This window comes from Crassostrea angulata, chromosome 8 (genome assembly GCF_025612915.1).
Source record: "Crassostrea angulata isolate pt1a10 chromosome 8, ASM2561291v2, whole genome shotgun sequence".
Classification (NCBI taxonomy): domain Eukaryota; kingdom Metazoa; phylum Mollusca; class Bivalvia; order Ostreida; family Ostreidae; genus Magallana; species Magallana angulata.
Window position 1 is genome coordinate 47,700,310 of NC_069118.1, and position 16,485 is coordinate 47,716,794.

General features: G+C 33.0%; 1 protein-coding gene across 2 annotated transcripts; it reads right to left on the reverse strand.

Moving 5' to 3' along the window:
- Nucleotides 1-593: 593 nt before the first annotated feature.
- LOC128161593 (oxysterol-binding protein-related protein 1-like) lies at nt 594-15,886 on the reverse strand. 2 transcript variants are annotated; one of them, XM_052824905.1, is made up of 6 exons: nt 15,634-15,886; nt 15,032-15,148; nt 14,753-14,882; nt 12,224-12,384; nt 11,693-11,912; nt 594-1,121 (listed from the first exon to the last, which is right to left on the reverse strand). In XM_052824905.1, the coding sequence occupies exons 2-6, from the start codon at nt 15,114-15,116 to the stop codon at nt 638-640; spliced, it is 1,080 nt and encodes a 359-aa protein (XP_052680865.1). In that variant the 5' UTR covers nt 15,117-15,148; nt 15,634-15,886; the 3' UTR covers nt 594-637. The 2 variants fall into 2 exon arrangements, with proteins under 2 accessions (XP_052680865.1, XP_052680864.1); XM_052824904.1 differs by having other exon boundaries at nt 15,032-15,159; nt 15,634-15,884.
- Between the last annotated feature and the right edge of the window lie 599 nt (nt 15,887-16,485).

Genomic DNA, 16,485 nt, shown 5'->3' on the forward strand with positions numbered 1-16,485 from the left:
ACCCCTCGAAAACCATTGTCAATGGTTTTCTCGGGGTGTCAATTTCAACTCTTACCCTCCCAAACAGGCACTATTTATAAAATATCACATATCGTATGATACAATACAATCATGTATGATAGGATATAGTATAGTAATATCATCATTAGTGTTATATTTTCTTATATATAATATGAAATTGCTTTTAAGCATTGGATCCTTATTTTTTGAAAGATAAAGTCCCATAACTGCAGCGGTGTGTGCATAAAAACTGAATAAAAGCGATGTCTGCAAATGTGAATTATACATAAAAATTACTGTATTATCATATGGGTAATTTCAAATTAATTGAAGAGCCACTGTAACAGCCACAAACGTGATCTTTAATTGTAGCTTTTGAAGTTGCACTTAACAGCGTACAACGTTTGTGACATCACCATTTTTCTATATCCTTTCAGTCTTTTTTCTTTCAGAGATTTTTTGATTTTACAAGTTGTTACATGTAAATGGTATGGATTTCAACTACAAACTGCAACGAGGAATGTTTTAAAAACTAAATCAAGTCACTGACTACTGTAACTTTAAGAAATCCAATAAAATCTCAGGTCGAGATATTTATTTACGCCTTTTGAAATAAGAAACAGATTGCATTGCGTTTTCAAAAATTAGCTCTACAATGGATAGATGAGCTACAAATGTCGATGATATCACGGAGTTTCAAATAATCCTTCAGCTGGGATGGAATGTGTAAGGTATCAATAGCTGGAAATATCGTTGTATCTTTAGAACTTTTCCTCAAACGTTCTCTTATTGCTGACCTACACATCTGTTTCAAGCTGACGGGTTCTTCAACATTAACGTCAATACGTTTCAGGTTTTCTCTGATGAATCGATTGTTTATGTCGGCGCTAGTTAAATGATACCCAGCCCCCAAAAACGTTTCCAATAAAGTACTAAACTGTACACAATCATTATTCGAGCGAAAACAATTGTGTCCAGAAAACTGGAACAAGACATCACCAAGGTTATACATGTTTGGATCCACGCCGTGCTGTAGAAGTAGAATTGCCGTGTCACATTTAAAAAATGGTCCAGGAATATCTAAAGTCGTTGGGCAGTTGGCCTCAAAGACTCTCCCTCTCCTATGTGTAAAAGAACAATCATGCATAACGCGGGGGTGTTAAGGAAGCATATGGAATCTGACTACATATAATTCCATGAAATGACAAATCTTAGTTATTATATACATATTCAAATATCTAAGCAACGAAACGTAGATAAAAAACAAATAAAAAATACTGTAGACAATTTTTTCCAGAAATAAGTTTGTATTACGTAGATTTTTACATTGATGACGTCATGACTAAAAGTTGAATGCCGTGTGAATTTGATCGGAAAGCATTGTAAACATATTCAAAATATAACTAATCTAAGAACTCTAATAAAGTATTGTGGTGTGATTTATTGAGAATTGAACATCAAAATACTGGGGGATATGTTAGTTTTATCAATCATTCGCTAAAAGGTATGTAAATTTGCTTTTCTTTCTCGGCCAGGCTTTCCTCTGTCGTTGTTTACGATATAAAAAGCCGAGTAGGACAACACTACCCCGTATATATTGAATTTGAAATTTTATACGTATCGTCAGTTTGATCAATGCTTAAATTGAAAAGTGCTGCTAGAATCCCATGTTGTGTGTTGTTTTGATGCAATTTGCCGTTTTGCGTGCAAACTATATAAAAGTTGGGAAGGTTTTATGAGAACCGGATGAATATCTTTTTGATAAGGAAAAACATAGGATTCTAGCAGCGGTTTTGATTAAACTGAGATGTTTTGCTTTCATTTGGTATGTTTATTTTATTTTGGAAACCGCGGGGTAGTGTTGTTCTATCTCATTTTATGTTAAGGAATATACGTAATCTATTTATAGTTGTCACGTGATAATGCACCAGTGTGGCAGTAATGTACTACCCGATTTTACTGCACTGACATCTATTTTAAAGGACAATACTAAGTTTTTGATCCTATTCAAAATAATTATTTAATTCTACGATTTTGAATATAACAGTCAAAATAAGACGATAAATAGCCCATATGCTTCCTTAACACCCCCGCGAAATCAGTATAAATATATGAAAACCTTAAACGCTGTTAGTGCAATAGACTTTATTTGGTAATGATTGAGCATTTTTAATTTGTTTCATAGAAAAGTTAAAATATCACGGTGTGGTGTAGTTATACGTTACCAGATACTTGTTTGTGTGACTTTAAATTGTATCACACTCAGTTTTGATTGCTACGGCGAGCCAAAAATTGCTACGGCGAGCCAAAAAAGTACCCAGTTCTGACCACAAACTTTTCAATTTTTTTTTTACTTTTACCTCGCCAAAGGTCGTGCGTTGCAAGCTTAGTTTAGTAGGAGTGACAATTTAATGACAATGCCATTTTCTGTTCGTTACGAAGATGTAAATATTAAAATTCATTAGAGAAATTTACGGACCACCTTCGACTAGGTTGATGAGGCGAAGAAACCACTTTGCTCCAAAATGTAGGTCTCATTATATACTGATGAAATTTGTGTACAAAATAGATCAACGAAGGTTTTGTGGGTTTTGGTTGTTATTTTAATCGTTCTTTCTCAGTCTTTTTATATTTGTCGTTTACTGAATTTAATTTTATCAAATTAAATCAAATGCTTAATTTGATTTGATAGAATAAAACTCAGGAAAGGAATCATTAATACTTTAAATACAACGTACCCAATTCGCTTTGCGTATCGCGCACCTTAAAGAAGGGTCTGTACATTGTACCAAATATTTGAATTTCAATAATACGACACAATCACTAAAACACTTGGCAAAATCGCTATTGACGCAATTTATAGCTGCTTTACGTCATCAATGTATGTTTTTATGGTACAAGTATTGGCTAAACTTGGTATGACTGAGACATACTAAATGTGCTTTTTAACATTATTTAAAATTCACACAAATTTCCTTTTTACCTGACAATGTTTTATAAAAAGAATATAACCACCCCTGTGCTCTTGATTAGAAGTATTTTATCATAACAAATGTTAAACACACTCTGGTGTTGTTTTATTTCACAAACCACCCTCAAAATGTTCTACATAACTCTTAGAATGTTCGCAGTACTGTTTATGAAAAATTTAAGAAAATCAACTCTCCGCACTTTGGCATCCCTTCGAAAAAAGTCGATGACATGGTCACTTTTGAATGATACTAAAATAATCACGTAAGTATTATGTCTAAATTCGTTAGACAGTTTATTGTTGATTTTTTTAATCTATTATTTTTGCAAGAATGCCTTTTTCCAATATATTCAATTTAGAAAAAAAGTGATACCAACGAATTTTTAAGTGGCCTCTTTTAAAAATCTAAATCAATAATTTTTTACTTAAGTAAAAATTTTATGAAAAAATCACCATTGTGAAATAAATTGGGTCCATCGTCCTTAAGAGATCACATTTAACAGAAATAATATATAGAAACTAGAGACGAGCTCGTTGCAGGCAACGATTAAGTTTTCCGTCGTAGCTGCGTCATACTTGTGACGTATTACAAAAAATTGATAGCTGACCATCGTACAATATTATATGTGTAAACACTGAGAAACAAAGTATTATATTTCTGTGAACGCGTAGATTTTACGGTGATAGAAAATTCGTCTGGATCTGCATCGGTCGTGTGCAGTACGAACCGGGTGAGGGAATGTTGCGTTAAGTGTATAAGGTAAAAGGTTGGGGCGCGCTGTGGGCCGTAAGCTAAAACGAAGGGTAGGTTTGCCGTATTCCCGAAGGTCCACCAGTATACAGTTCCAGAGAAATAAACAGGCAATTGATGCAGGATTCCACATTATTGGACGAGACTCAACGATGGCAACATTATAACAATTTAACAGACAGACATGTTACAAACAAGTCGGATATGGCCAGAAGTGGCCTCCGGACTCAAGACTGTTGGAGAGTCGGACGTGGCCGGGGCTGGCCGCCGTATTCCAGACTGCGCATTGACAATTGTACATAACTATTTATAAGAATCTTAACAATGAGTATAAATTGCAATTAACAGGTAATGATATGAGTAAGCTGAGTGAAAGGTTCACAGATATAAAATAATTAAATAAACTCAATGAGTCTTTGATGTCCAAGAAATGAAAATCTGATAATTGCACAATGTTGTTTTAAGAGATTAACAGTCCTTGAGACATGACACTCTGTCTCTTTGAAATCACATATAAAGTCTGAAAAGTGTCAATCACTAAATAAAAAAAGTAACTATGTAAGAAATAAACTGTGAGAAAAAATTACGAAACAGATGTTGAATTTTACAAGTAAAGTAAAAAAAAAATAATTGAACAGTGCATTTTCACGATGATACTACATGTTTATAAGCAAATACAGATCTTAACACGTTGTCTCTAGTTTGATTCGCCGCATTTTATTCACAGAGTGGGACTGTGGTTATGCTCGGTACGATGGTAAATAGACCATTGGCAAACGTTTTACACGCATTTTTATCGAACGCAAGCGCCAATGAATCTATTAGTATATATGCGGAGTTCCTGGAAATTTTACAAGGGGTTTTGAAGAATAATTTTGTATTTCGAGGAGGGGGAACATGCGCGGATCAAAAAATTTTTCCGGGGTGGGGGTTGAAAAGTCAGACGGTTATTTGAGTTTGCCAAGGGATGTCCGAGGCATATTTGGTAAGTTTATAATGTAGACGTAATTGAAAGAAATTTCGGGGGGGGGGGTCTGGAACCCTTCCCCTTCTCGATCCGCGCACGGAGAAGACCGATGCCGGTGTCGTATAATTTAAGGTCCGCCCCGTTAAATGGTCCGGCCGGACCTTTAATGTTAACATTTAAGGTCCGGCTTTCCCTTATAAGAAAAGGTCCTACCCGTAGTCATTTATTAAAGTTTCTCTAAAATTAATTATTTTCTTTTGCTAATACACTTGTATCTTAAAGATGTCTTTGTTTACATAATCCAGCCGGCCATTTGCGTATGGTACAAGTATGACGGTATTATTTTAATAAATGACTTTGTGGAATATCAAATATGAATAGCGGGTTAGATTTTGACCAATTGTTTAAGAATTTGAAAAAAAACCCAGGAGTATTTTGTCGATAATTTGCACACACCATGTATAGTCCCTTTGTTTTTAAATCTCTTCCGGTGTATATGTATTAGCAGAGGGTTTCACAACAGGTGAACACGGGTAAAAGAAGCCCTGCAGGCATTCACATCTGTGCTAAACAGAATACACCCCATAGCTGAGAAAGAAAAACAACGTCTCCGCTGTATAGTGTTCTTCGCAACTAAGATTGTCTTTTTAGCTTGTACTTTGTTTATTTTCAGTAGATCAGAAACTTATGATAATATACTAATAATGTATACGTCTCTAGGTAAATTTATCACTAGTTTAAATGATAAAAGGTCGCATATGTGGATTACCGTAAAAGAGGGTATTCGTTGACAATATAGTGTACATACGTAGCTGTGGTAGATATAAGGGTGTGAAAAGACAAATGAAATTAATTAGATGATACGTGTACCTATAATTAAAAATCATGTTTTAATTGACTACCGGTAAAGTGTTTAAAAAAGGAATGAAAGGGATAATGTTGTAATAATCTCTCTCTCTCTCACTCTCTCTCTCTCTCTCTCTTAATTAATCTCTCTCCTCTTGTAATTAAGCAAGGATTTGGTAACAAGTAAACACTTAATAAGTAAATCCGTTTCCATCAATAAAGTTTACAAATTTCAAATTTTTGATATGTCTAAGTTATGATTTCTCTGAAAGCACATTTATGAAAAATTAAAGAATGAACTGATACTTACAAAAATTGCGTTGAGCAAGAAAATAATAACATGTAAATGCAAGGTGTATAATTTGTGATAAACTGCTATATTACAAAGCGCTTTAATGCAGATATATAATTATATTTGTAAACTGCCTAAAAAACCACAATATCCTTGCGGTTTAAAGAAAAATATGTATCTCCATGGAGAAAAATATTGATGTTCTTATCAAAAGGGATAGTGTCTAATATTAGCGGTCTTGCATTGGTATAGATTAATTGAGATCAGTCTCGATGCAGCAATGGTACATGTATCATTGTTAAATAGGAAAATGCATGTATGCGTTGACTCTTATATAATGATGATTTTTGTTTCAGTGGGTTGGACCCAATAGTTTACATGTAGTTTATAAAAAGGTCCGCCCCGTCGAAATACTGAATGCAGATAATTAATATTCAAATTGATACTTGTATTGATTTATCCCGATGCTATTTTAGAAAAATTGGTTTTTGTTTTTTTTTGCAAAGCTAGACCTAACCGTTAGGCACACATCCTACTTTTTCTCGCAGCAAACATAATTGTTCCTAAATTTACCATAAAAAGAATGGAATAGTATTAGTGATATTGAGAATTGAAGATTATACCAGCCCCCCCCCCCCCCCCCCACGGATTCGGAAATTAGGAATTTCATGATTTGGGAAGAATTTTTTTGGGTAATATGTTCTTTTTTTTTTAGTTACAACTCTCTCTCTCTCTCTCTTTCTCTCTCTCTCCCCACGGATTAGGATTTACCTGATTTTGGAATTAGGTATTTTTTGTGTCGAAATTTCTGATGATTAGTCTAGCGCCCCCCCCCCACTCACCCACTTTTAATTTGCTTCCGACGCCACTGCATGACTGCATGGATGCAGTTAGTTTGTTATAGATTCTTGTTGTGATATTTTTCAGTTGATCTTCTTAATATTGGAGTGGACATGAAATTGACTTCAGCGTAGGTTTATTTTTCAAATGTATTCAGAGTAGTGACACATTATCTAATAATAATATTTATATAAATGATTTTCATCGTTAAAATATTTCTATTAAAGGAGCGAGACCGATTACATATATATGTATTGTGTCCTTAAAAAAAGACCATAACATTAGAGTAATATCAAGCAAGAGAAGTAATATAACATATTTAAATTGATTTTTATCCGACGACCTTTTAAAAATGTGACAAATGCATGGAATCCATTGTAGCAAACGATTGTCCGTTTTGTTGATAGATTTGTCCTCTATGTTTGACAGTTACTGTATCGATTTTCATCTAAGGACATTTAGAAATGCTTGTCATAATATTGACACAATATTTGTGAAAAAAATAATTAAATATAAATTATATATGTGGGGGTACCAGGCAGGCAGAAATCTAGAATAAAATTTTACCGGGATGTAAACATTTGCCTTTTTCACACAAAATATTTAATATTTTGCACAGGTGCTTGAGGACAAGACACAGCCCCCCCCCCCCCCAATCTAAATCCTCGGTATAGTTGACCTTTTTGATAGAGATTTCTTTGAAGTCATGTACAACATGTTCTAAAAATTAACTGAAAATAAACGATAAATGTAAAACACTCCCAATGCATTTGAAAAGAGGATCCTTTTTTAATGCAGGTTGGAGTTGTTTTAAATAAATCGTTTATTTTCAATTAATATTAAGATATTCGATATAGTACATGTTGTGTACATGACTTAACATAACTTACACATATGCCCTAGTGCAAATAAAAATAGCAATGATAAACCGCTTGCAGGTATCGTTGTAATTGAATTGTAAATAGTATTTGATTTTAAAATGGGTAACGTTTTTAAGCTTGTATCATATTGGAAAGATGCGCAAAAAGGAGACGTGTGAAATGTCAATTGTTTACACAACAACTTCAAACAGTCAAACACCTGAAGGTGTGAACCCCTCACACCTGCAGGGTGGTGTGTGTATATATAACACCTGGTTCTAGCCATTGTTTAATTAATGACACCAATCAGTTTCATTTCTTGTTAATATAAGATCGACCAGTAAAGTTGAAATAATTATTGTGATTTATTTGTGTTCACCAAGCTACATGTATATGTATTTCATTTATATTATGTGCTGGATATATAGCAGTCTGACTCACTACGGGTAGGTACTCCTTAAAAAGAATGACAAAATAATCCCACTTATTTTGTTCCAAAATACTCAATATTGAAAAAAAAAATGAAAAATATACCCCGGACCTTTTATGTTAGGCGGACCTTTTCTTATACGGGCCGGACCCGTTTAGAGCAAAGGCGGACCGTAAATGTTAACATTAATGGTCCGCCCCGGACCATTTTACGGGGCGGACCTTAAATTCTACGACACCGGTAATTTTACTGTAATTTTAACCATTTTTATTTAATTATTCATGTTCATAATTATCAGAAAACCAATATTACCTTTCAAAGCAGTTGTATCTTAAAACTTAAGATACGAACCATTTAGTCTCGGTGAGTATTGCGTCCGCGTAATAAAATAATGGCAATTTTCAAGAAATTCGGATGGACGATCTGTGTCCTAGGTCGTCCATCCGATTCTTTTTCTGACTAAAAGCTACAGACCTGCAGTTAGACATTTTTAAACTCTTATGGATTATGTCAATTTGTTTGTCTCAAAGAATCATTTTTTAAATCATTAAAGTTTTACCTTAAAAAAAAAAGAAAGAAATCGGGTACAATTTTCAATGTCAGCATTTTACAATTTTATGGATAGATAAAATTTCAAGAAACAACTCTTCATTGCTTTATCCGAAATACTGCATGAAAAAAATTTACATCGCATTTTTTAAATTACAAAAGGATATTCAAAATGAACTTCGATTAACCGCTAACAAACAGGCATAAAGAGAGACTGAGAACCATGTTTCTTCTCTTTTTTTTTTTACATCAAAAGAAATTCAAAAATAAATCAAAATATATTTTTTCTTTGTATGCGTTAATGAAAATGTAGATCAACAAGGGGTTCTTTTTCGTGCAAGCACCTACTTAACAGATTGTTACACGGGTTTACAACGATGACAAATATCGAAAAGGCAATATTGTGGGTAAAGGATGAATGTGTAGTTTGTTTTTAAAGTTTATTTTTGATACATGTAATTATATTTATCTGGATCGGTTATGTTTGTTAGTTTGTTTTGATTATTAAAGAGGGGAATAAAGAAATGAGTAATTTCCAAGGACGTAGCATCGTTTTTGAAAGTGGGAGGGAGGGGGGCAAACTCATCCAACAAATCTTGACAAGCAAAAAAAGAAAAAAAAAATTGTATTTTCCAAAATTTTCAAAATTTCACTCTTAATTTCATGATTTTCATACCATTTTTTTTACATGCTACCAAAATGGGGGGGGGGGGGAGCAACTCCATGATAATTCAATTTTTAAATGTAAATTTAAAAAAAAATAGTTGCTTCGAGAAAAAGTGGAGAGAGGACATCTTAATGTCATATAACATGTGAAACTGATTTCCCAAAAGCTTGAAATAATGAAATAATTTTAATGAAAACAATATAAATAGACGTCATTAATCCCATATCAAACGCCATATAACCACTTGATTCTGCGCGTCTTTTTAATAAATTTATAAACAGCGGCAAATTCTAAAATGTATTTTTAAAGGTAATGTTAGCTGCAAGTCTGTAGACCTTGTATGAAAAATTTCGGATGGTAGTCAATTTTTCCGGGATACAGACAGAGCGGTACATATATGCAGCTAAGGTAACTAAGAATGATTCCAATAAAATACTTTGTTGAGTAATGCAAGCTTTTAAGAAAGCAATACTTATATTTGTTTAAAATATAACACTCAAATACTTCGTCTTACATTCGCTATTTGTAGAACAAGCAGAACCAGTATCAGTCTGACCGGCCTCACCATATGCATTGTTGGAATTTTATTGTCCTAGCATTGCAATGCTCTGCATGTACACAATTTCTTTTAAAATTTAAACACTTAAAGTGTTCATCTATATGGCTACACATAACGTACACACGTGATTCAAAAGAACCAGACGGAAAACGGTAAAGAATTCAGTCATTGAGTCTACGTTTTATAGAACTAGTAAGAAAACACAATGCGGGTCTGAATGTTTGTAGATATGTCAATCTATCAATATACAGTTTGTTAATTATTTTCGATTGCTAAGGCTACAGCGTATTTGATGAACGTACACACGTGATTCAAAAGAACTCAGACGGAAAACGGTAAAGAATTCAGTCATTGAGTCTACGTTTTATAGAACTAGTAAGAAAACACAATGCGGGTCTGAATGTTTGTTGATATGTCAATCTATCAATATACAGTTTGTTAATTATTTTCGATTGCTAAGGCTACAGCGTATTTGATGAACATTGAACAACATTTTTTCCATGCCACTTTTTTCCATGGAAGATAGCGAATACAAGTATAAAGCATTTATAAAATTTATTTAACTACCTCTTTAGAATTGTGTATGGAATAAATAATTTATAAGTTGCTGCTGAAGGTTGTTTGGTATTTTCGTTTGTAGATGCTTTGCAAGTAACTCAGTATTTTTTTTTTTTTTTGCTTTAAAAGAATTGTTCTATCGGGAGCAATCCCGCGTTCGTTTGAATTGCCAGCGTACATTTGTCATGTCAGTAATACACATTGTGCTTTATATGACGGCCGTGTATACGTATTGTAGAAAAGTTGAGTTTAATTACCATGCATTGGAACCATTTTATTTACACATCTCCCAGTACTGAAACAATTCAAAATGTCTCTTTTACAGTAACACAGTGGGGCGTTAATCGTGTACGTCCAGCTCTACAAGCACATGCACTTTCGTCTAGGTGACGGCCTGAATACAGCTAGCGACTCTCCTATCGATCGGTTACCTGAGTCTCGTAATGCATCTAAATATAGACAGGGGCACAGTTATGAAACAAACAACAAAAATAAGGTCAAAGAGGTTTATCTTTATGATATGAAAATGTACATATGTATAAAAACATTTTGGAATTTTATGTGGAATTATTTTTGCGCGCTACATGTATCAGTTAGTGCATTACAAGAAGCCCTTTCATAACCTCATAAACGTGCGCACCCCCACAAAAATGGACCGAACTGACAACAATTGTTTTTTCAAATACTGACTATAAATTACGAAAACATTAAATTGAATACTCTAGAAGGATTCAAAATTAATTTCTTTACAACTTTGCTTCAATAATGCATTACAAATATTTATTCCTTTTTAAGTTATTGACAAGAAACTTTGGACGCCTCTAACTCCCTAATTATAAGAGCCAGCCCTTTTTTCGGTATACCGAATGAAAGGTCTGGGTAAGACCAAGAACTTGTAAAATACATGTTATAACAAATTTTTATCAGGTTGAAAACTAACACGGAAAATACGCGAATTTTTTTCATTTTTTTTTCTTACCTTTGTTTCAACATCTATACCACCCCTTTTATTTGCATTTAAATAATAAATAAAATATATCTCGCACAAATTCAATGTATTAGCTTCCAAACCAGCCCATCTTTGAGACTCTGCCAGTCATCGTTAAAGCTAAACCCCCTGGACAAAAGAAGTCGTTAAATTTTACTAAAAGAGGAATAACTCAAAACCGGATAGGGATTTTCCTCAACTAAAATATGCAACGACAACATCACGCGGCCTGTTATCAGTCCTGAAAATTTCAAAACAATCGGTGAACAAACAAGCGAGATATTAAGGATCAAAGTTGGCGTCTAGAAGAAAAAAAAATAATAACAAATTTGAAAATTTTTCAGAATAATAGTAAGGTTTTCCGCTGAGAGCGGAAAACCTTAATAACAGCACAAAACAATCCAAATTATTTACCCGTAAAACAGACAAGGTCCCCATCGTGTGGTGCTTAACTTTGCCCCGGCCTCTAGATAAAGTTCCACGAGAACTTGAAGAGACGCTTGCGGTCGACTACAGCTTTTAGCGGACCTGGAATAAGTTCCTCGGTTGATATCAAAGATACTGTATAGTTCTTTTACTGGTTCCTGGAGGTTCAAATACTGCTGACGACCTTTGAGACCATTTACATCCGCCCCTGTTTAATAAATCAGAGATATATTTTACTCGTAAAACGTTCAACAATTAACGCCAAACAACAATGCATTAATGAAACAAAAATAATTTAGGAATGAATATGCAATTTTCTCTAAATTCATTTCATTTTATATTACGAATTTTATACATCTGAACAGACATAAAAAGACATTTTATCATAAATCCGGACAACTAACTTTATTGTGTTGATGAATATCATTGATGCAGTGAATAAATAAAACTATAGACAAAACAACATCAATTCTATGTTTCTTTACTAAGTAAGTAAAACTTTTAAAGTAAAATCTCTACCTGAATTGAACAATAATTTAACCATCTCAGCATCTCGCGCATTTGTTGCATGATACAATGGTGGAACGCCCTCTTCAGACGCAAATCGGTTTTCCTGGGGACATAGGTTAACATCTGCCCCAAGTTTTATAAGTTTAGTGGCCAGTTTCAAATCCCTATACCTGAAATTCAGTAAAGAACTATATATGATTATCATAAGAGTTAAATTTGGCCCCCATAATTCGCCATTTTTAAAGTGTTTCGGGTACAATAAAATGTTAACTAATTTTTTAGAAGAGTTGATATAAAATATATTTTTCATCTATTTATTTGATTTATTTGCACTCACTGGTAGTATATGACGTCAGAAGTGACGACATTTCTATAATTCAATCAAAATCAGCCAAAAATTGACATTTTTCTTATCTATTTACAAATGGGAAATATAGAGCGCATGCTTGAACAAGGAAAATTTTTTTGTCACTTATTAGTCTTGGCTAGATACATCTCTGATTAAAATATTTTATTTGTTCAAGAATGCGCTCTATGTTTTCAGAAGGAAAAACTGTTTGAAAACAAGCTGTTTTACGCTAAAAATGCAAAAATGGCGAGAAAAGGTTGTCTTTACAATGTCATATTTCTAAATTGTGGGCACTTGAACCAAAATGAATATTTTGTAAACACATCACATACATATCTGTACTAAGAAAACAAAGAATGATAGTAAAATGATGATGTTCATTTTAGGGGGCCATTTTAGGCCCTTATCATATATAGTCCTTTGCATAACATGTACAAAAAAAATAAAAACACCCGCGGAATACGCATATTTTGGAACTTTTTAAGCACACAATGTGCAAGAACAGAACCAGATTAATTTTAAGGGAGTATTTGACACTTGTTGATATTAATGTGAATTAAAGTACATTATAATTAAAATACTTCACCGGTTAAGAATTTTCAAATTTTACAATATTTAACTAAGAATACGTTTAAAATATTTAGGAAAAGGTATAAATTTTAAAATCACCAGAGGTATTTGAATTGATACGTAGTGAATCTGTTTAACCCCTGCTCTACGCTGTTAGCTGACAACTTTGGGAAAGAAACTATTCATAAAATCATACTTGATTTAATGCATATTTTGATAAATAATACGTCACGACATGAAAGTGTTCCATACCACCTTAATCATAATATTTTCAACTGTAGAAATAATCAAATCGTCATTTATGACTTAAGCCTGTTTGTTCTATTTTGAAATCAACGTGACAAAGTGTATATTTGAAGATATTTATTTAGAATAGGTTAAGGTCTGGACAGTGTGCAAATTTACCGTAAGGTGTAGTATAACTATATTTTTAAACTATGGTTTACGAAAATAATTCTCTTGTAGTAAGAGGGTCAATCAAAAAATACGAAGACAATTGGGCTGTCTATCATAATTGTTTCATAAAAGTTATAACTTACAGATTATGTTATGCAGCAACACATATTTTATAGATATATGTAGTTTCATTCCATTTGATGAAGAGGTATTTCAGTTAACCGATTTTAAAACCAATATTTTTTGTCACCACGGCGCACTGTAACGTTGAAAACACGAAGTCAAGGTCACGCACGTACAGTTATTAAAAGAAATATCCAATCCTTATATCACCCTGAGTCTTCTGTGCTCTTCACCATGCAATTTAAATCGGCACTATATCACTTGTCGTCTAATTTATTCACATTTGTTCGAAAATCATGAGTTTGTTCCTCAAAGTTTTCTTATTTTTTACCGCATGTCTCTTCGTTTACAGTAAAAAAATTCCCTAAATGTCAGATGACGCTGTTTATTCTTTTGACAAAATATTTACAGATATTCTGCTCTCTTCCGGTCTGTTTGAAGTCCAAAATACAGCTACCACAACCCCAGCAAAATATGTAAAAGTTAAACACAAATGTGAAAATAACCTTATACTTATTTTTCAACCACTGAGCATTCCACAGTTTTTATCGGCTTTTTTCGAGTTAAATCCATACTGTTTATTCTTTTCGTTGCGCCGTGACGTTCGGCGACGTTAACGTTTTTAATCAATTTTAAGGACGACTAAATGTCTTTAGTGACTTATATCTGTTCAACAAATCTACATATCCCGTTATTATTTAGTACAAAGTATATCATGACAATTCTTAATTTTAGGTTTCAATATTATTTGTTTTTAAGCCCAATTTATGGAGATATTACTTTCAACATAATATGGTTTATTGTTGACAGATCTAGAACATTAAGTTTGACCGTGCGCCGTGGCCTAATTTTTGCAGGATTAGATTCTAAATAATTCTTAAAAATAAAGGAATATATAAACTTTTTTTTATTTCAAATGGTTGAAAACAATTATTTAAATATGTCTTCTAAATTTAGTAGTTATATGACGCTAAATAACATAGCTATGGCAAAAGTCTTTGTATTTTTTTTATGGACCCTCGTAGATATTTGATGTAATTTGACTTAATTGTTTTTACACAATTTAAGTCCAGGTATCGTCTATTACAAAATGAACTCACATGCATGCTATAACTAAGGGAGTATATTCTTTGAGGACCTTTATTCCATTGTTCTCGGAACATCCATACATTCCTCGCATCTTCAAGGTAACTTCATTTTTAACAAGAGTGTCGACACATTTTAATCGCACTGTAAAAAAAAGAAAAAAACAAAATGTTCAGAAAAAAGTAGATATTGCTTCTTCAAAATATAATGTTTTCAAGATGTTTATATTAGCTTACTGTGTCTTGATACAAATTAATTTTGATGCTTATTCGGAGTTGTTAAAGTAAGCTTACCTGACTTCCAAGCGTAATTTAGTAAATCCTCTTCAGTTTTACACACTGGTGGTTCACTCGAGAAATATTGCAAAATTTGTCCCATCTTCGAACAGCTAGTACATCAATCATGAAAATCTGTTTATAATCTAATGGTATAAAGCAAGCATAATATTAATATTTTCAGAATAAAAAATCCAAGCTCTTTTTAAATAAATGAACCACATATATAACTGTTTTAAATCTTTAACAATGCGATTTTTTTTCTCAATTTTAAATGATCTATCTTGAAGTTTGCAGAAAAGGGCCCCCTTTTTTTTACGATAAAAGTATTCAAATTTTTTGACAAAAATATGTACATCAAGAACATGCTCTTAGTCAAAAAATATATCCTAACTTAGACGAAATCAGAATATTTTATTTCTAAAGTCATTGATGAAATGGGTTTCCATACAATTTAATCTTTCTCAATGTTTACTGAATTTGATGTATGTAAACATGTTATTCAAAGCAGTTTCTGATTAATTAAGCTTGTAGATGAATGATTTTTGTTTCAGGAATGATTTTAGGTACAATATTTATTCTGTAAAAATACATAATCATGTTTAAATACAAATACTTACCTGAAAACGCACCACAGGTGTGATGATTAGCTGTGTGTGTTTGTATACACCTTCACTTTATCATTGACCTGCCTATGTAAATCTCCGAAATGTGTCATACAAAAGTCAAGTCAGGCGACCGACAGGTTTCTATTTTTGGAAATGACAGCTTTTTCTTCGCATGCATGATCACAAACAAATAATCAAGTGATTAGATAAATGGAGGTCCGTGTTTGCTCCATGTTGGTATTTTGACCATCGCAAACAGACCAAATCATCAACGTTTCGTTTTTTCCCTATAATGACATTTTCCCGATTTTAACATTTACCTCGATGACATGCTCGATTGTGACAAAGCGGCGGGTGTGACTTGTCAACAGAGGATGCTCACTCCTCCTAGGCACCTTATCCTACTTCTATCTTTTTAGAGGTCCGTGTTGCTCTGTTTTGAATTTGTATTTCGTTTTATGGATTTATGAGATGGTTGACAGTTTGTTATTGTCTTGCCCACATCCTATATCAAGCACTAGGATTAAATCGTTAGCCATACCATGAATTTTGTAAACAGATGTACGGCAGCCATGACTTGGTATAATATCCCTGTTAATTGTATGCTATAATACATTTATTTATACGAACCTAAGAATGGACCAGTCAAGATGCAAGACTTTACCCATATGCGAAGTGCCCAATGAATCTTAGTTTTTTGTCAATTTTTTTTCCAAAGCATATCAGCTTTCAGCTCAGGTGAGCTAAAACAAATGAGACCCAGGGAAAGATAATTAAATCATTGATTTCTTTTACTCTACAGAACCTTTCAAAAATAATCAGGCATTTATCAAATTTGCATCACAGATTTACATAAATGTAGCG

Bases quoted from the DNA above. Each gene is read 5' to 3' on its own strand.
- LOC128161593 (XM_052824905.1), bottom strand. From the start codon at position 15,116: ATGGGACAAATTTTGCAATATTTCTCGAGTGAACCACCAGTGTGTAAA. The intron at 12,385-14,752 runs GTGAGTTCATTT...ACTGAATTTCAG, and splicing joins CCCTTAGTTATAGCATGCAT to GTATAGGGATTTGAAACTGG. The intron at 1,122-11,692 runs GTAAATAATTTG...TTTTACACATAG, and splicing joins GGACCTTGTCTGTTTTACGG to GAGAGGGAGAGTCTTTGAGG.